At 33.5% G+C, this 18424-nt stretch overlaps 1 protein-coding gene across 6 annotated transcripts in view; it reads left to right on the top strand.

The window, feature by feature from the left end:
- LOC128187035 (TOX high mobility group box family member 4-B-like) overlaps nt 1–16148 on the top strand; it is a 31337-nt gene extending 15189 nt beyond the window's left edge. For 4 of the 6 annotated variants that reach the window (XM_052857108.1, XM_052857109.1, XM_052857107.1 and 1 more), the window contains 8 exons: nt 4162–4251; nt 7582–8109; nt 9740–9873; nt 10032–10167; nt 11868–11948; nt 13984–14406; nt 14522–14661; nt 14989–16148. In XM_052857108.1, coding sequence (XP_052713068.1) covers nt 4207–4251; nt 7582–8109; nt 9740–9873; nt 10032–10167; nt 11868–11948; nt 13984–14406; nt 14522–14661; nt 14989–15049 — 1548 coding nt within the window. In that variant the 5' untranslated portion in view covers nt 4162–4206 and the 3' untranslated portion in view covers nt 15050–16148. Of the gene's footprint in view, nt 1–2612; nt 3095–3151; nt 3629–4161; nt 4252–7581; nt 8110–9739; nt 9874–10031; nt 10168–11867; nt 11949–13983; nt 14407–14521; nt 14662–14988 lie in introns of those variants that run through there. The other 2 variants (XM_052857106.1, XM_052857110.1) reach the window with 2 other exon arrangements.
- Nucleotides 16149–18424: the final 2276 nt, after the last annotated feature.

Below are 18424 nucleotides of genomic sequence, written 5' to 3'. Positions count from 1 at the left end.
TGCCCTACAGAAAAGTGTAGTTGACAAGCCGAATCAATGCACTTTCCCATCAAATTAATGACTCCATATGATATTCTCTAGTGTTCAATAGAACAAGCTAACTGTAACCTCCTGTTGCCATTAATATTCCATACTGTGATGTTCCAACAATAAGATTCATCTTGTAATTAAAACTAATAGAGGAGAAATGATTAATGCTTTCAGAAGTACTAATTTGATTTTCCTGAAATAATTGTCTGTTGACTGCCGGGGAAGGCCATTAGACCCTGTGGTTTGCAGTTGCAATTTAAGAGCTTGCACACAATGCGCATTGTGCATTGTACATGATATTTCGGGGCTATTTCCATGGCTATCTGATGACATGTGAGAAATTTCTTTTTATACATCATTTATGCTTAAAAAAAAATATGTTTCATAATAGTTATGTAAAAAAAAAAATGAGTTGACAAGTTTATTTCCTATTCACTTACTGTATCAAAATAGGCTGGCAACATATTATAGATGTAAGAAAATATGTAGGTGTCAAAGGTCAAGGTCATTTTTCCTTTGACAGTGGCCTTTTCTTCACATTAGATTTCTTTCAATTTCCAATGAATTTGTTTTTGAATTATTACATAATTCAAAGGCGTGGAACTTGTTTCTTGTGAACTTACAGAACTAGAGTTTGAACACAGAAGACTCAGGGAAAAAGAAAGCCCAGCGGCTATAGCCTATTCTGACAAGTACACATTGATGTATGGAGATTTTTCTTTCTTCTGACTGACTGAGTGTATTTTTGAAAGAGAAGCATTTTGTCAGACATAAAATGTGATCAAAATGACAGATAATTTGAATACTGTTATTGATGGGAGAATTGTGATTAACAAGGCTATTGATTTTATAACAAAGAGCACTTGATGAAGAAGAAAGTTGATCGCTGATGATGATTACATCCACTCACTCCATCCTAGTGCATATCTGCTGCGTTAATACAGATTTCGTTAATACAGATTTCATTTGGAAGCTTCCATTATCATGGGCAGAAATCATGGCTGATCCACTGAGTACCGAGAACAGTTAATTGTTTGTCATTTTGTATTTAATTTTGAATTACTGAAATTTAAATATGGACATTTTTAAGCCAATGCCATTTTTCAGTGAGAGAAAGAAGGAGAAAATTTCAGAATTGTTTAGCAGTGTAATTTTCATTTGAATTTGGGAAGTGTGGGGGGGGGGGGGGAGAGGGGGGTTGACATTTTGTGGATTAGGATTTCTTGTGGGTTATGAGAGAATATTAAGAGGTTTAGCTTCTTTTTTTTTAAACTCATAAGTTTGTTTCATAATTTACAGACTGATGATATAAATTTGAAGGTTAAGGGCACCTGGGAATTTCAGCAAAAATAGTTACCATAAATCACTTTAATAATTTAATAGATAATAATGACTGTAAATATATTTAATCTTGTCAGATCACAGAATATGTTTAGTTGACTGTATAATTATTTGTTTTGCATATGCAAATATTTGTTTTGACTCCAAAAAAGGTTCATTTATGTTTTATTATTTTGATATCTTTTGCAATATCTGAACTGATGATTCAAAAGCATTATTTGAACACACACACAATTTAGCAAAAGAAATTGCAATCACATTTAGAATACAAATGTTGAATAACATGGTTTTGAAAAGAATTAGGTATAAAATATGGTTTAATATGCCTGTGGTACATCATTACATATATTTATTGATATATCAAACCATTAACCAGTATTTATTAGTCAAGATTGTAATAATATTGTGAGAGGAAAATAATCAGCAAATTAAAACAGCAAATGCACAAATTGTTTCCAGTGTTGAATAGCAGGGTTTTAATTAGTTGATGACAGTGAATGATAGACATTCTGTTTGAACTTCAAAGTTTTGGGCCAGTCTGTGATCGGGAGTTTTATTGAGGGACTGTGACACACTGGAGGGATGAATTAAGGTCTATAATTTATGTGACCATTTCCTAGCTTAGGTGATCTTTAATGGGGGTTATTTTGTCATAAAATGCCAATCAATGTCAACTATGAGCCCTGACCCCGATGGTCAAGTCCAAAGGTATTATCTACACTACATTCAGAATGCATTCAAATCGTCAGGAAAAAGGAACATGCATAAAACGGCTGTTATGACCTTGTATAACAGGACAAATGTATTAATCTTAATTGCTTTTATATGTGTCATATTCATTATCAGAATCAAAGGACCTCCAACTTTATTTCTGTAATAGAAAAGTCTACTTTGTAAGTATTATCTCCAGTAATGAAATGCAGGAATATGGTAATGGCAGGCGGGGAATAGGTCAGTGGAACAAATTTAAATTTAGGCTGAGGGGAATCCACATTTCACACCTTTCCTACATTTATGTAAATCTTCAACTTTTGATCGATCACTTTATGCAAAGAATGACTGCTGACAAAGACGTGCAGATTTATGCATCAAAAGTTATATGCATAATAATAATGCTCTCTATCTTCCTATCAAATTTTACTGGAGGGGATCATTTGTTAAACAATAGGAAAAATTGTTTAGATATGGCTGTAGTTACTTAGTTGCTGTTGGGTGACATTCTTGTCTTCTTTTTTATTCATCAGAAAAATTGCATTAAAGAAACCTTGCAAAAGTAAGTTAGTGGGGTTTTTGTGTATTTTTCATATGTTGTTTTAATATTTTTTTGGTTGCCCATCTCTTTTATGAGTCCTATGTGATAAAAGTTCAGCTTTAAATCATCCAGTTCGTTCTTTTGTTTAATAATCTACTGTAATCTGTCATTTATACCTGATGAACAAACAATTTTCTTTTTCCTGCAAGTTCTAGTCTGAGTCACATGATCCCGGTCTTTGGGAGTCATGTGACCAAGATGACAGGTGTTATAATTAAGATGGCACATTAATACACAGGTGAGCCCTCAGTCAGTCGAGAGAAATCTAAGGTGTTAGCTGTGCTTCAGATCATCTGTTACTCAATCACTGGATCACAAACTTGAGGGTTTATTTCTTGGAAACTTTTGAGTGAACTTGCAGGAGATGTACCTTTGGTGTCGTGACTGATTGTAACAATGTTGGATATCGAGGTACAGTTGTGTTTGTTGATTTATCTGCAGGAATCTCGTCAATATTTTATCACCCCTCTTTGGAGTCTACCTGTGTACTTTAGCTAATATTTAGAATTGAACTGGTTGGGTTAGCAGGGAGTATAAGTGTTGGTCTGTATTATTTGTTTCAATCTCTCTTTACTGCCCTGTGATCCATCAATTCACCATGTCATTACACCATTCAGTTCATTCTGACCAGGTTTATAAGTTTGTGATACTTGACAGTGTTGATGTTTGGACGGTTAAATAGCCCGGGGTACAGGTACATGTATTTACAAAGGTTAACGAGTATCGCCGCAGCACTCTTGGGTAACTGTAGCCCTGTTGGATTTACCTGTATGACTAGGGTAGTTAATTTCAAACCCCTACAACCTCAACACATGGTCCACAGTCTCATATTGTTACAACTCAGTCTTAATGGATATGTGTACGGCACAGCTAAGAGAATTATAATGTGAAATTTGGATGTTTCCTTTGTTATTATTGTGAGAGGTAAAAATTTTTCGATTACCAGTAGGTCTGCTCTGATTTAGCTTAAATTCAATATTTTTGATTGTTTAAGAAATTTTTAAGAATAAGTTTGATTGACCTCAGAAATATTATGGCTGATAAGGGCCTGTCTTGCAGTATTTGAGGCAGTATGGGAAAATTCCCATTACCTGCATTGTTGTCCAACTGACTTTAATATTTAGGTGAAATTTGAATGAATATGACAAATAAAAATCCTTGTATCAATCTAACGTGATCTATTAGAATACCATACACTGAAGGAAGCCACTTTTTTGTCCTGTAGATTTTGTTTTATTAAATAAGAGTTTAAAGTTATTGCAAGTTACTGAAGATAATAAGTTAAGATAATTCTGCCTTTGTTGCTGTCTGCTGCTTATCCTGTACAAATATGCAGACATGATGATTCTGATCTCATGAATGGTTATCAATTAATGGAGATTTACCTTCATAATTAAATTTATGAGTTACTATAATATTATATATTTATGTATATATTTATTTTTGTTATAATTTTGATGATTTTTTTTTTTTTGCAGAGCCCAGGGATTTCTAGTGGTCTCCCATTTCTGCCGTCGTCGGTAATGGGTGATGTGTGTGGACCGGAAGCCACGTATATAACCAATGAGGTAAATCTACTCAAATTCTCACACCTCACTGAAATCTAAATAATTCATGCAACAAAAAAACATTTACTACGAAAACCCAAATCTATTGCTGTCAGAAAAGGAGGGATTTTTTCTACTTAGAGTCATCTGGTACATCAATTAAACATTTAACAGAAATGGGAAAACCAATTCTCATCATATTACTGAAAATAGATAATGAATTAATTTTTTTCTTACCATGTTTAATTGCTTTGTAACTTAAGCAAAACTTTGAAGATAAATCTATCATTTATGCACTACCCTTGCATATTTTATAGTTTGTGTCTAGTAATAGATTTCTTTATTTAGTTATAATTTTAAATCATCAAACCTGAAAAAAAATTCAATAATGCACAGAGAATTATTAAAATTTGGGGGGGGGGGGGGGGGGGGGGCTACATTGCGTGGTATTTCATTGAATGAAAGTCATTCATAGGTCAGATTGATCCCCTGGAGCAGGAATACACAGCATGCATCTGATGAAGTAATAGATCTTTTCTTATGGCCCTCTTACATTAATGGACTAGCTAACAGTACATTAATGTCATGAACTGCACTAGGGTCACCTGTAAGGTTACATTGTGTATTCATGTTGACCCCAAGTTCACTTGTCAGCATAAAAGTGTCATTTTCTGCCAACAGTCATGTTAATCTTCCAAAGGATGCATACAAAATAGCCATAAAATTATCAGTCACTGTATAATTATTGTATGTTGCAATATTGGGATTATTGTCTTTCTCTCCCTCTCTCTCTCTTCCAACCCCCCCCCCCTTACACAAAAAAAAAAAAAGAAATGTTCAGATGCAAAAAATGTTCAGTGAAAAGTTTAAATCAAAATTATTTCATTTATTTAATTTTTGCTATTTTAGGATATAAATAGTGTTGCAGTACATATACAATAAATTAAACTTTTCATATTTAAAATGATAATAGACTTGAATTAAAAGAGCTAGTTTTATGTCTTTGTTAATATAAAGTTTACTGCACATAGCAGATACAAATACAGTTTAATATCTGGATGATTTTTTTAAAGGAAGCTTTGTTTTTCTGATTTATTTTATCTATTTAATACACGAGGCTGCATTTTATATAAATAATTAAGTAATATTTTTAAAGCATATAAATTTGTGTGATTGTAATGAATGTTTTGATCATGAGATATTTATTCAATTAATCAAAGTAAATTGAGAGTCAATAAAAGTTAATGAAATCAGATAGCTTGTGAAATGCTAGAAATATTTCAGTCATGTACCATGTATATAATTTCAATCAAAAATATATACTTTCAATTTTATTAATAAGTATGAATGTGCATTTTGTATGCTATTTAAAGAAAAATTTAAAATACTCTTAACTCCAAAATAGCCTTGTAATACACTTTGAATTTTGGGGCATTAACAGGTAAAATACAAATAAAAAATAATAATATATCAAGAGGTGTCCTAAATATTTAAAAAAAAAAAACAGTCAAATATTTCACAAGGTTTTCATGTTTTTATTCTTGACATTTCTTTATTAATTGTAAAATGCTCTGTTGGACAAAAGGAAGAAAGAAACTTTTTTTTAAATTTATTTATGAATATAAGATTTAAATGAAAACTTAAAATTTAACAGAAATGAAATGATTATCAAGTATACCATTAAAAAAAAGTTGTTAAGTTTAAGAGAATAAAATTGTGTTTTGTAAAATGATAGCATATGAAAAGTTGAGTGAAATAACAAATGGTTTTAAATTTGTAGAAATTTGATAGAAAGATGCATTTAGATACATTGGTATTCATTGACCATATGTCAGAGTAATTTAAGAGCCTATTTTATTGTATGTCGTAATCCAATTTCTACCTGGAAAATCGGTGAGTTTATGTGCTGAGAGAACAATCAGGTAAAGAGTCACGTTGACGCACCTGTTACTGGCGATAGCAAGTCTTGAATTTGCTGAAAAGGTTTTGGAATGAGTGCAAATTATTATCAATATCTACAGATTTTTCCACATATTTTTTTTTTCATCTGTGACTCTACCTCTATAGAAATTAATACATACACAAGGAAAGAGGACAGATTAGCATCAAGAGGGTCTTTGCAGACTTTTTGTTTGGTGAATGTCTGGTGACAAATTAAGATAAACTTCCTGGTTAATGTGATTTTAAACCAGTTAACCATATCCAGCCAGCAGTTGTTTCTGATATCTTAAGGTTGTGTGTAAAAGTTGTTTCTTGACAGACAACAGGTGGTGATCGAGGATCCCCGAGCCTTTGTTTGGGTATTTAGTCCTTTCTCCCCTGTTACAGGATAAAAAGACTGGATAACAGTTAACATTACTTTCTGATGTTTAATTCCAGACATGTTGGGCTAGCAAAGTGTCGGCCCATGTCAGAATCATAATTAAACAGCCAAATTTCCCAAGATGGTTTTGAGATAATTATTGAAAGGTGATTCACTTGGTTAAATTTTGATCAGATTGACTCAGTATCACTGATCCATGAACAATTAGAAATGCCATATCATTGCAATTTCAGTTTTTGTGTTTGGCTGTTTTAAATGTCATTGCAGATCAAATGCACAAAATGGAAATCAGAGACAAAATATTTGTAAGATGTTTTGTTTTTTTTTATGATATTTTAACCTAGTTTTAGGGTGGTCATGGCAAAACATTTTTTCATTACAGTTTAGATAGTATTTTATGACCTATATGTGTTCATACTTCAATAATTAATCTAAATTGTTATTGTAATTTAATATTTCTGCATTCACAGTGCAGAATCTTTATAGTAACCAACTCCATAGTCCCCCTGTTAATTTATTCAAAACCATGTTTAAAGTATGCTATTTCCACTTGGAGAATTCACGATCTCTGTAAAGATTGTGAATTTCTTTGAATAATTGATGGCAATTGACAATTTGATTTCCCGGCCTCCTCACCATATGTTATTTGGTTTTGGTTTTCCTCTATGATGGGAAACTTTTCATTTATTTTTTTATTTTTTTATTTTTTTTGTGGGGAGAGTGGTCCTTGAAAAACCCAGATTGGTCAGATGAAAGAATTGGGTAAAAGAAATTGACCCAATTTGAGAAACCATGCCTAGGTTACCTGAGCCCCTATGTTAATCAATAACAGACCTTAATTAATTAGTGTATCTAACAGAATATGAGACTAAACTCTTAAAAGTATCGGTCATGCCATTGGATTTGATGGTTGGTTCACTAATTAGATTTTATGTCAGTGTACATATTACTATTACATCAAAATTATCTAATGGTGGTATACATTGTCTTCTTATGATTATAATTTCAAGATTTTCTTTTCCTTTCAGACATTCCATACTCCAAGTTTTGATGACGATTTTGACATCACACCTTTGAACTCCCTTCCAGTATCTAACAGTGTGTCACACGCCTTACCGCAGGTCCAGACCAGCTACCCACAGCATTCCTACCCTCAGTTTGTCTCCCATCAATATCATCCCTACTCACAGCATCATCACACCCCAGTCACCAGTGTTGCCCCTCTGAGTACAACACCGATATTTCCCCCTCAGAACTTTGATATTCCTGACATTTCCCTCACAAACAATTTTGACCCCACAGTGAATTCTCTGACGTCTATGGCCATGATGACCAGTTCTATAGACAATGGCAATCCAAATTCATCTTTTGTGCAGTCCTCAATGGCTGTCACCGCCCCTACAATGGCCAACAATGCTGCTATCTCAGTCATTAAAATGGATGACAAATATATGGAACCGAACCAGCAGACTTCTCCAAGCCACAGCTCGAACTCCATCTCTCCACCAAGGGAAAGCAGTGAGGATAGCAGCGATGATTGTCTCCCCCTGGCCCAGGTAAATATTCAAATAATTTTATTAATGATTTTCCAAATTCATGCAACTAATTAGGGTACCCTCTATTAATTGCGGAATGAAATACATGTACTGCTTATTTTGTATGACATCGTTTTTCTAGTAAGCATCTTTGAAGTCATTGCAAAAACCCTTACCGGTAGTTCTAGATATGGGTTTGAAAAAAAAAATTGAGTGCACTGAAATAAAGCCACAACCTTTTTTTTTTTATAAAGTACATGTTTCTTTTTTTTGGTAATTAACAACTCCTTTTTTAACTTAGATCATACATTGTTGGGTTTTCCTTTTTTTTTCTTAGAAAAAAAAAATTAGCACCGTAAACCATCTGTTGTTGACAAGTGTTGACCCCTGTGTTTTAAATAACTTTTTTAACTCATAAAACTGCACACTTGATCTGATGTAAACACACGGACTCGTTCAAGATTTCTTATCACTAATATTTGCCGTATTTGGAGTCCTTTTAAATTTTTCCCTATGCAGCATTCTTGTAGCACCTGTTGTTGTTAAACTAGATGTGATCAGGAGATTTTAACATTTCTGTGTTGCACAACTCGGCTTTCATTTGAAAATATCCAGTGACAATCGTTAATAAAAAGCAGATTTAAGCAAGAATTTATTTGTAATTATACTAATATGCTACATTTGACGCCAAAATTATTAAGTAAACGAAGCAAGAAATTATCATGAAACCAGTGACTCACATTTCACTTTATTTAATGCAAAAATCTAAAATCACTTTTACTTTGAAAAAAGGGGGGGGGGCACATAATTTTGCAATTAAAGTTTGTACATAATTTAGAATCTAAAATTAACTTGATCCAGTTTATAAAAGTGGTGGTTTGAAAAATAATGTCTTATTGACTTTGAATCAACAATTTTCTTATTGGAATACTTTGATAAGTACATGTATAATCATTAGATAGAAATTTGACCTATCAAAACATTGAATTGTATTAAATGTTGTACCCTAGAATTTGAAATGAGTAAATGGTAGAGAATGTATCACCTGTTGTGCTTACCTGTGTAAATTATAGATATTGTGGTTACCTATGAATGATCAAATACATCATTATAAAGGTAACCAATGTTATCCATTGAAATGTAAGATATTTAGGCTATTCTTTTAGGGTAAAAACATTTAGCTTATTCAAGGTAATTCACCGTTACCTCAACTTAGCTGTGTTTACATAAGGTTTACTTCTTGTGCTAATATTTTGATTAAGCATGTGTACATATTGAATATGTAAAGTTTGTGTAGATTTGACACAAATGTGACATGTGTGCACATGTATACATTAAAACAATGACATACTTTTTGGTGGTTCATGCTGGTATGAAGGTAGCAAACATTGCTAAAAAATATATACCGGTATACTGCTAAAGCAAGACAAATTGAAACTCATTAGATACACCTGATTTTTGTCAGGATTCAAGTGTAAGGACAATCATAATTCATAAATACTAGGGGAGAAAACACGTAAATATGATATAAAGTAAATACAGGTATGTGTACAGTACTTGCTGACGTTGCCTCAATGTAAAAAGAATTAACAGAAAAGATACATGTATTTAAATTTGCATAAATTAACGTGTAACCTGTTTATGTTCACAGCTCATGAAAAGACAGGCAGCAGCAAAATCAATTGTTGAAGAGAAGGAACCCTCCCCTCCTCCTCCAACTGGAGTCACTAAAACCAGAAAAACACCCAAAAAGAAGAAAAAGAAGGACCCTAATGAGCCTCAAAAGTAAGAGACCTGTTACTCTCGACTTTTCATTTTATTGATATGTTTGGTATTAATCATGTTTGAAATATTTTATTGAAGAGAGTCTATGTAAGAATTTGTTTATTGTATCTTCACCAATGAAATGGTGTACCTTCATTGCTTATATTTTTATTGCACAGGCCAGTTTCAGCCTATGCCTTATTTTTCCGGGATACACAAGCAGCAATAAAGGGAGGGAACCCCTCGGCCAGTTTTGGTGAAGTCTCCAAAATTGTAGCTTCAATGTGGGATAGCCTGGACCCGGACACTAAAAATGTAAGTAACTTACATGTACGTCAAATTTACAAGCAATCTAATGGGAAAGGAATTTTTAAACCATTCATGGTCAAAAGATTTTATCACAAAAACATCACTAAGGGAGCTAAATTACAAAATTCCCTACGGCCACAAGAGTCGGATTTTAAATTTTGGAAATTTTATATTTAAGTGTTTAATTATGAAAGAATGATACTTTAAAAACAATAAATAAACTAATACACAGAGTCTAAATCATGATGTTGACCTGGTACTGTGGATTTGGAATAACACATTCTCCATAGTAAAAACTGCTGTTATTGTCAGGGATAATTTGAGGCCATTTTTACAGAAGTGGCCATTAAGGAGCATCAGATAGAACAAGATTGATGGAGCCATGCTGAAGCACACACAATATCTGCTTTATCTTTTGATTGGTCTGATAATAATTCTACCCTAATGGAATATCAATTAGCAATGCTCTTGTTTGCAGTCAACAAACAGAAATTTACGAGCACATTATTGTAGTTTTTTTTTTTATATTAATTTCTTTATATTATAATGAAAAATGGGATTTTCCCCCCATGTCCTATGAAATCCAATCTTGGCAATAAAGTCACTATTTGTGTTTAGTTACTTTTAATTAGAGCAGAATATAGGTGCATGCTTATGCATTAAATCTAAAAATACTGGTAAAATGAATGAGTTATAACGCTGTCTAGGGTTGGTCTATATTTTATGTTTCTGTGACACCAAATTAGAACACTTTGTCTCAAAATGGTGAGAAAGGACATTTTTTATATGAGCATTTTTTTGTTTGCGCCAGCTAGGATTTGCATTTTTTGAGTAGTTTGTGAATTTCAATGAGCATGTTCTACTAAAATAACCTTATTGTCTAGATAGTACACGTAGTACCATGGAGTATTAGGCACTCGGTCTATAGATTCGAAGCCATTTTATTTTTTCTAAGAATTTTAATCAGATGAAAGACAAGTTGCATATTTGAAGCTGCCAGAAGTCATTAAAGGAATAATATTTAATTAGTTTATCATGTAGTCATGGCTTTATAAATAATTTCTACTAAATATTTGGGAAAATTCTCCAGGTATGCATTAATCAGACACAGGGTTACGGTACTTTTCTGAATCATAGCTGTGGTACATTACTGATTTAGAATGGTGACCGAAATACTGTCCCGACCGTGATGCTTTGAGTTCCATCTGAAAGACGTTATTAGCGTGACAGATTGTTTAAGGTTACATTATGGAGATAGAAGAATGGACATAGTATAACACAATTGAAACGACATACAAAGGCCTGGACCAAATAAAGCAGAAGTTGATATCTGGGGGGTGATCTGATCAGATAAGTCAGTCCCTTGATCTCAACCATACAGGGACAGAATCTGGCCACCAATTGTTCCACTGTGACCTTTAAGTGCTTCTAATGTCCACTAAAGCTCTTTAAAGAGCAGTTCTATTGTACTGTGGGCCATTACAGAGCCTATTTGATCCACTCAGACTCCACACACGTACAGCATTATTAATGTATCTACAAAACTACGGGAAGAAAGGAGGGAGGGGCTGAAACAAATAATGTAGTCTTTCCTTTTTAAAAATAATTCAGGTTGTGTATTGTTTATTAAATGCTCACAATTGTAGGATAAATATATCTTTTAGTATATATGAAGACTATTTTCATGTTGTTCTTTTTCATTTCAGGTGTATAAAAAGAAGACAGAGTTAGCTAAAAAGGAATATCTAAAACAATTGGCTGCTTACAGAGCAAGTCTTGTCTCTCAGGTGAGTTTTCACTGATTTACTCCCCCACCCCATCACCCTACACACCCACCCCAAGGGTAGCCCCTACCCACAAATTTAAATCCTCCGACAAAAACTAATAATAAAAGATTAAGTACCCATATTTCTACTAAAACTGAAAATCGGCGCATTCACGAAATTACATCCCCATGAATAAGCAAAAAACCCACTATCCACAAAAATTGGCCCCACGAAATTAAATGATTCTTCGGTACCCCAAAATTGTGATGAGTTTGAGGCTTTTAATCTTGCAGGGAAAAAAAAAACAATTTGTAAGCATTATGGAAATTCAACACATGTCAAGTGATACTCTGCCTGCAGTCCAATGATATGACTGTTTTTAAGTGAGAGCCTTACCATCTGTCATGTTTGGGGTTTGTTTTTTTGGGGATTGTTTTCACAATTTTTTACAAGGTTATGTGCATTAACTAAGTTATGTCGGCTGATATGGATTCCCATCCAAGACTGCAGAATATATTTGTATAAAATATACTCTGTCTGATTACTTGACCAGTAATACACCAGGACTTATATTGGTATTATACTCTCGATATTTATATAAGGCTTAATAATGCAACCTCTTAAATTCACCCGACACATTTGAAATTATATCATAAAAAGGATGTCTTTCAAATTGACAAAAAAAGGTATGTAGGACTCTTAGTCTCCCAGTTTAATAAATAGTAACATGTACAAGTTTAATAAGCATCAAATCCTAACTGTACTCTCTCAGTAACAAGTTTGAGTTAATTTGGGTTATAATAAGAGTCTCGTTGTCAAAGTAAGTTCAAAATTTCATCCTAGAATGCAAAATACATGTACTGGTACTACATAAATCAAATTCATATGCAAAAATATGTAAAGCTTCAAGAAAATTTATTGATAATTTCTTAACCAATAAGATAATATTAGAGAAAAAAAGGAATTAAATTGATATGAATAATTTATTATCCTATTTGTTTAGCTGTGTTTGCAATTTATGACAATTTATGTGTGTGTACTTCCAACCAGATTCTTTTTTTAAGTTATTGATGCATTGAATTATTTTTTCTATTAAACCCCTTATTTAGATGATATAAAAGCATAAATTACAGTGATGTTGAGTGCTATCATTCTAACAGTACAAAATCAGCTGGCCTTCAATGCAAATGAACCATCGGTGCTTTTGTTTGATATTTGCTAAATGAAGCAGGTGGGAATTATATAATGTAGGTCACCTCCAAAAGGCATTCAATTCTAAAGCTGCTCTCAACCAAACTTTGCTCTCCTTGAAATATTTTGCCATGTGCAATTTGCAGTTTTCTTTTAAATGAATGATTGTTTATTTCTATGAATTTAAGATTGACAATGATTAATTATTTATAATACAGTATTTAAATAAGATGATGAAAATGGGGACAGTAAGATAACTGTGTTCCGGCCTATACCATTACATTTTAGGCAATGCTTTCCTCCAAAATCATCTCATTTCAAAAGAAAATTAAAGGAAATTTAAAACCACCAAGAGATGAATTATGACAGTATTCCACAATATTTAGCTTATTGATACATTTTATACAAACTAAAAAGTAGATTATTCCAAGTATCACCCACAGTCACAACAAAGCAAAAACTGTCACATGATAGGTCTGATTCAAGAAAGCTAATGTCTGATTGGTGGTTTCAAGTTACCATGGAATCCAGTCATCAGTCACATTTAACGAGAGAAAGCAGATCAAACACAAATGGCTCTGCACCTGTCCACAATAAAAATCCAAGAGTTATGGGATTGATTTCCAATTATCTGAAAAACCTATTATTTCTTGCTTTTTATTATTTGGATAATCTGCATTTAGCTTTTAAACATTTGTTAAAAAAGAGATGCCGCTGTTTTGGAAATAATTACCTTTGTTACAAATATTCAATTTCACAGAATGAACTCCAATAATGGACCTGGATTAGGTGTTAATATTTTATTTGTAGTTCACAATGATATGATAAATAGAGCTTGTTTGAAGAGTTTTTGATTTACTTCCAGTTACCCATGGATGACAACAATCCATATGGAAACCTGATGGACAAGAACCAGTTTGTACGCCAAGCCCAGAACTCTCCCATGCACATGTCCCCCAATGTGTCTCCACCCCAGGGTGCCTGGCCGATGACCTCAATGACCATGCAGAACCAGTCCCCACCTGGTCTTCATGGCATGTCCCCCCAGGGTCACTCTCCAGACAGCCATGGAATGTCCCCACAGGGTCAAGGGATCTCCCCCCTTCATCATGGAGCCAACATGTCACCTTCCATGGGGGACATGATGATGGGGCCTCCCTCCAACAGCCCCCCTAATATGGGCTACAGTCCTCAGCATCCTCATGTGAGCCCCCAGCACATGGTGTCCTCACCCCCAAGACCTGTCCAACAAATTGCTCCTAGACAGCCAGTCCTTGGACAACTGATGGTAAGACCCTTGTAATTTTATACAAGTCATACTTATCTCTATTCACTATTCTTCCTAATCTACTGGTATAATGTCGTTGATTGGATTGATATTTCATTAGCACCTGTTGTTTCAGGAGGAGGCTAATATTTGTTTGGATGGAGGAGATATGATGCAGTCGATGTGTATCCGAAACGGTTGTACGAACCCCACCATTGAGAGTCCAGGCTGGGACAACGAGTACTGCTCAAACGAGTGTGTGGTCAACCATTGCAGGTCAGTGCTCTCTCAGGCAGGCTGTCTAAGAAGGGGGGGGGGGGATGTTGTGTCTACTCAGACATCTAGTTTAATTCAATTGTTAAATACATAAAGTACAGAAATGATAAAAATTGAAAATACATGTATATGGCAATGAAATTTAGATCATGGAAAATTTATACCTAATGAAAAAAGCTATTTATTTGTTGCATCATGTTAATAGCATGTTGAGATATCGCAAGTCTCGAATTTCTGTGTCAGCGACTATTAACACTCTTCTTTGTGTTTTAGACTTAAAAGTTTACAGGTTCACTTGAAAACTAATACTTTGTATTTCTGTTGTAGGGATGTGTTTACAGCATGGGTTTCCTCTCGACAAGGCTCAAACCAGTTTACTGTGAAATGATCTGCTTACGCCGAAGGCACGTGTTAAATAAATGTACAACAGACCTGTGAATAGTGCAAGGGAGAGAATCCATGTTGTGTCAGCTAGTGTCTCATGCAGTGGAGACTGTGGAGTGGGAGATTATGGACATGATAAGGCAGAAGACGTGGACTCTGTTCATTACACTTTGTTGACAAGGCTATCAGAGTTACTTCCCTTGTTAGTTTTTAGAGAAATAATCTCCCGTTTTGTATATGCATTTGACTGTATGTCTGTTTGTAATATTTATAGCATTCCCAGTGGTAGAATATTTAATTGTTCAATCACAGTACTCGTGTAACTGCAGTAATTTTGTCAATATGCGTAATAAGGCACTGATGCTATAACTAATATGAAAATTGCTGGGTAATTGTTGTTTTCCAAGAAATTAATGTGAATCCGTTGACTTCATTATTCATCTTAATGGTTATAATGTTTGTTCATTTATCAAACAAACATTTATTATGATTGCTTTTCATTTACGAATAACAATGCCCATTGTTGACATTATCTAGGCAGTGCTTTCCTATTTCTGTGTTGACATCCAGGAAGGTCGTTCTTGCTATTACGATTGTTATTATTTATATCATTTATGTCAATTGTATAGACATTTTTTATACCTGACTGGCAAATAAGTATCAAACCAGTCGCAGGGTCTAATTTAGATGTTCAGAAATAATCATTTGTAGCAAACATTTTGATTGGATAACTAAGGTAGATTGTTAAGACATTAGAATTATTTATGGGAACAACCTGTTAGGAAATAGCATATCATGAAACATGAAAATGAGAGAAAAAAATTAAAAGATTGGAAATTTCAAAAAAATTCCAGAACAAAAAAATTAATATATTTAGTCTGTTGAGTTGTTTAACTTTTCTATACTTTGAAAGAGAGAAGTAAACCAAAATTTACAAGGATAAAAAACACTTTGCAGTCTGTTTGTATAAACATTCTTGTTTCAATTGTTAATTGTGATTGCCCTAATGTGAAGGGCAATACAAATAAACACACAGATGGAAATGGATGCAATGACTTTGTATTGAGATCTGTGCTTAATGTTAATTAAAAGAATCCGCTTATTTCAGGTGTTGAGTTTTCACTTGGACAGAATTCAGAGAAACCTGTCTCACAGTCTGTTAGAACCATTTTAACAAGAGCTTGGACTTCGGGTAGTTATGTTAAACTGCAATGTGACGTAGGCCTGTCTATTTTATTGCTGGCCACTCAGCCATGGCTCTTTGAAATCAACAAGATTTGTCTGGCTTTTAAGCTAAGACTACGCAATTGGTGCATATTTCACCTGAAACCGTGTCATTTTCAACTTGTTTCAATGCAAAAATTAGATAACTACGTCCTACTGAAAGTCCAAGGTCTTACAATGGTTCTCATTGTCACATACACACAATAACCATTTTTCTGTTACCCTTGTCAAACAACAGCATGCCATGGACAACAGCAATGCCAATGCTTTTGACTTGTTTCTGAATCAAGAGGGCTGGAGGATAGTGTGGCTGTGTTTAGACTATTAGATATATAAATACGGTAACAGAGATTTGTTTAAGGATAAAAAAAAATATTCAAAGTTCGGACCTAAAATCAGGAATTTACAGTTAGTGGCTTAAAAGAAGATGGGTGAATAAGGCGTGTAAAATGCCCATACACGGTCGGACAAGCTCCTGAAAAATTATAATATCGATAAATCTTATATTGCAAAAAAAAACAAACCCATTTAAAACAATATATATTTAACATATCATTGATTTTAAACCTATAAATATGTTCAATGCTTGAATATATTGACTCAAACAGGCGTATACGTATCAAAACCTGCAATTAGTGTCATTTTTTAGAACTTTAAGGCATTTTCTTTTATAGAGTGGGCCTGGGTTCCATATTTTTCTCATAGTCTAATTAAGGTCTAATGGAAAACAAACCGATTTCAATCAACAACAACGTGGAGAGATGACCTACTATACATTAAAAATATTATTTTGTATCCCAACAATTGAACGTTTTGATAAAATAATACAAATCCGTAAATTCGTAGCCAAAGTGACACATAATATTTAAAGAGCCTACATTGTTGTGTCTGAATGGCTCAGTGGTTAGAGTACCTCACATAAGCTAACCTTAGGGTTTTTATGGTATGGGTTCGATACCACCAAAATTTCAAGAAATATTTTTTTCTTATTTTTGGTTTAATATATTAAAAACTGAATAAAGTTAGAAATTGTGTTTTGGCAAACTCGCATTATAATATATTTGAATAGATTTAATTGGAAAAAAATTAAATTCAAAATTGTATTCACGACTAAACCGAATGGGCATTTGTGCCATCTTATTCCCTCATCTTCTTTCGATCGATACCGAAACAATCCTGTATAGCCACTGCCAATGATGATGAATTTATAAGAATATATGCCATTTAATTAATTGAGTAATGAATTGAACCCAGCACTGATAGATAATGTGTCGACTGTTTGACGACAGTTTCAATTTAAAAGTTCAAGAAATGCGTACTATTTAGTAAATATATTCCTTTATAGCTGTTTATTCTCGTTAGATCTTGATTCGGTTTTGTCTGTAGTTGGGAACACAATTTGATTTCTTTTTAAATGGGGGAGAAAAACAAACCCAGTAAATGTACATATGGACAATGGACGGTAGAAGGGAGATTTTACTTTCACTAAGTTACAGACGATTTCAGAAAGCGCACAGACAGAGGATGTCTCGTTAGAAAGGTATTGGTGATATAAAGGTCAAAAGAAAACTGTTTTAACTGATTATATGTTTGTCAGAGCTGGCTTTAACAGTTGCACAGTGATTTTAATGAAGAAAAGATAATCAAAAAAAATTAAGTATAATTATGCCAACCCCGTCTTGCAACACAAGATTTCACGTCACTGATGAACTTTATCGGCTGTTTATGGACTATTAAAAACACTGGAAAATGTAAACATTTACTGATAATGACAATTAGTGGGTCAGATCATTAAACACTTTGTTGACTGAAAGCAAAATATCAAAATACGAAAAATAAATTTTAAGGTTTTTTCCTTTGTTTTTTAGCATTAAGGTTTAGACAAGAGAGACAACTTTTCCTTCTTTTCAGATTTAGCTTGACTTGACATTAATTTGATATCCCGTGATTCCTTTCCCATCCGAATGTCGGCGATATAATACTTTTGCAAAAAAACAAAAAACAACAACAAAAAACCACTTGCTTTTTTTTTGGGGGGGGGGGGGGGGCAATTGTACCCAGTAGCTATAAAGTAGCCTTAAGAAGCCGAGGCATAAACCGGTTTTTTCTTTACAAATATAACTTTTGTTACATTTATTAAGCATATGTATCCATT

The sequence above is a fragment of the Crassostrea angulata genome, chromosome 6 (assembly GCF_025612915.1).
Source record: "Crassostrea angulata isolate pt1a10 chromosome 6, ASM2561291v2, whole genome shotgun sequence".
Taxonomy (NCBI): domain Eukaryota; kingdom Metazoa; phylum Mollusca; class Bivalvia; order Ostreida; family Ostreidae; genus Magallana; species Magallana angulata.
Note: the sequence above shows the minus strand (reverse complement) of the source record. Positions and strands in the feature narration are given on the sequence as shown.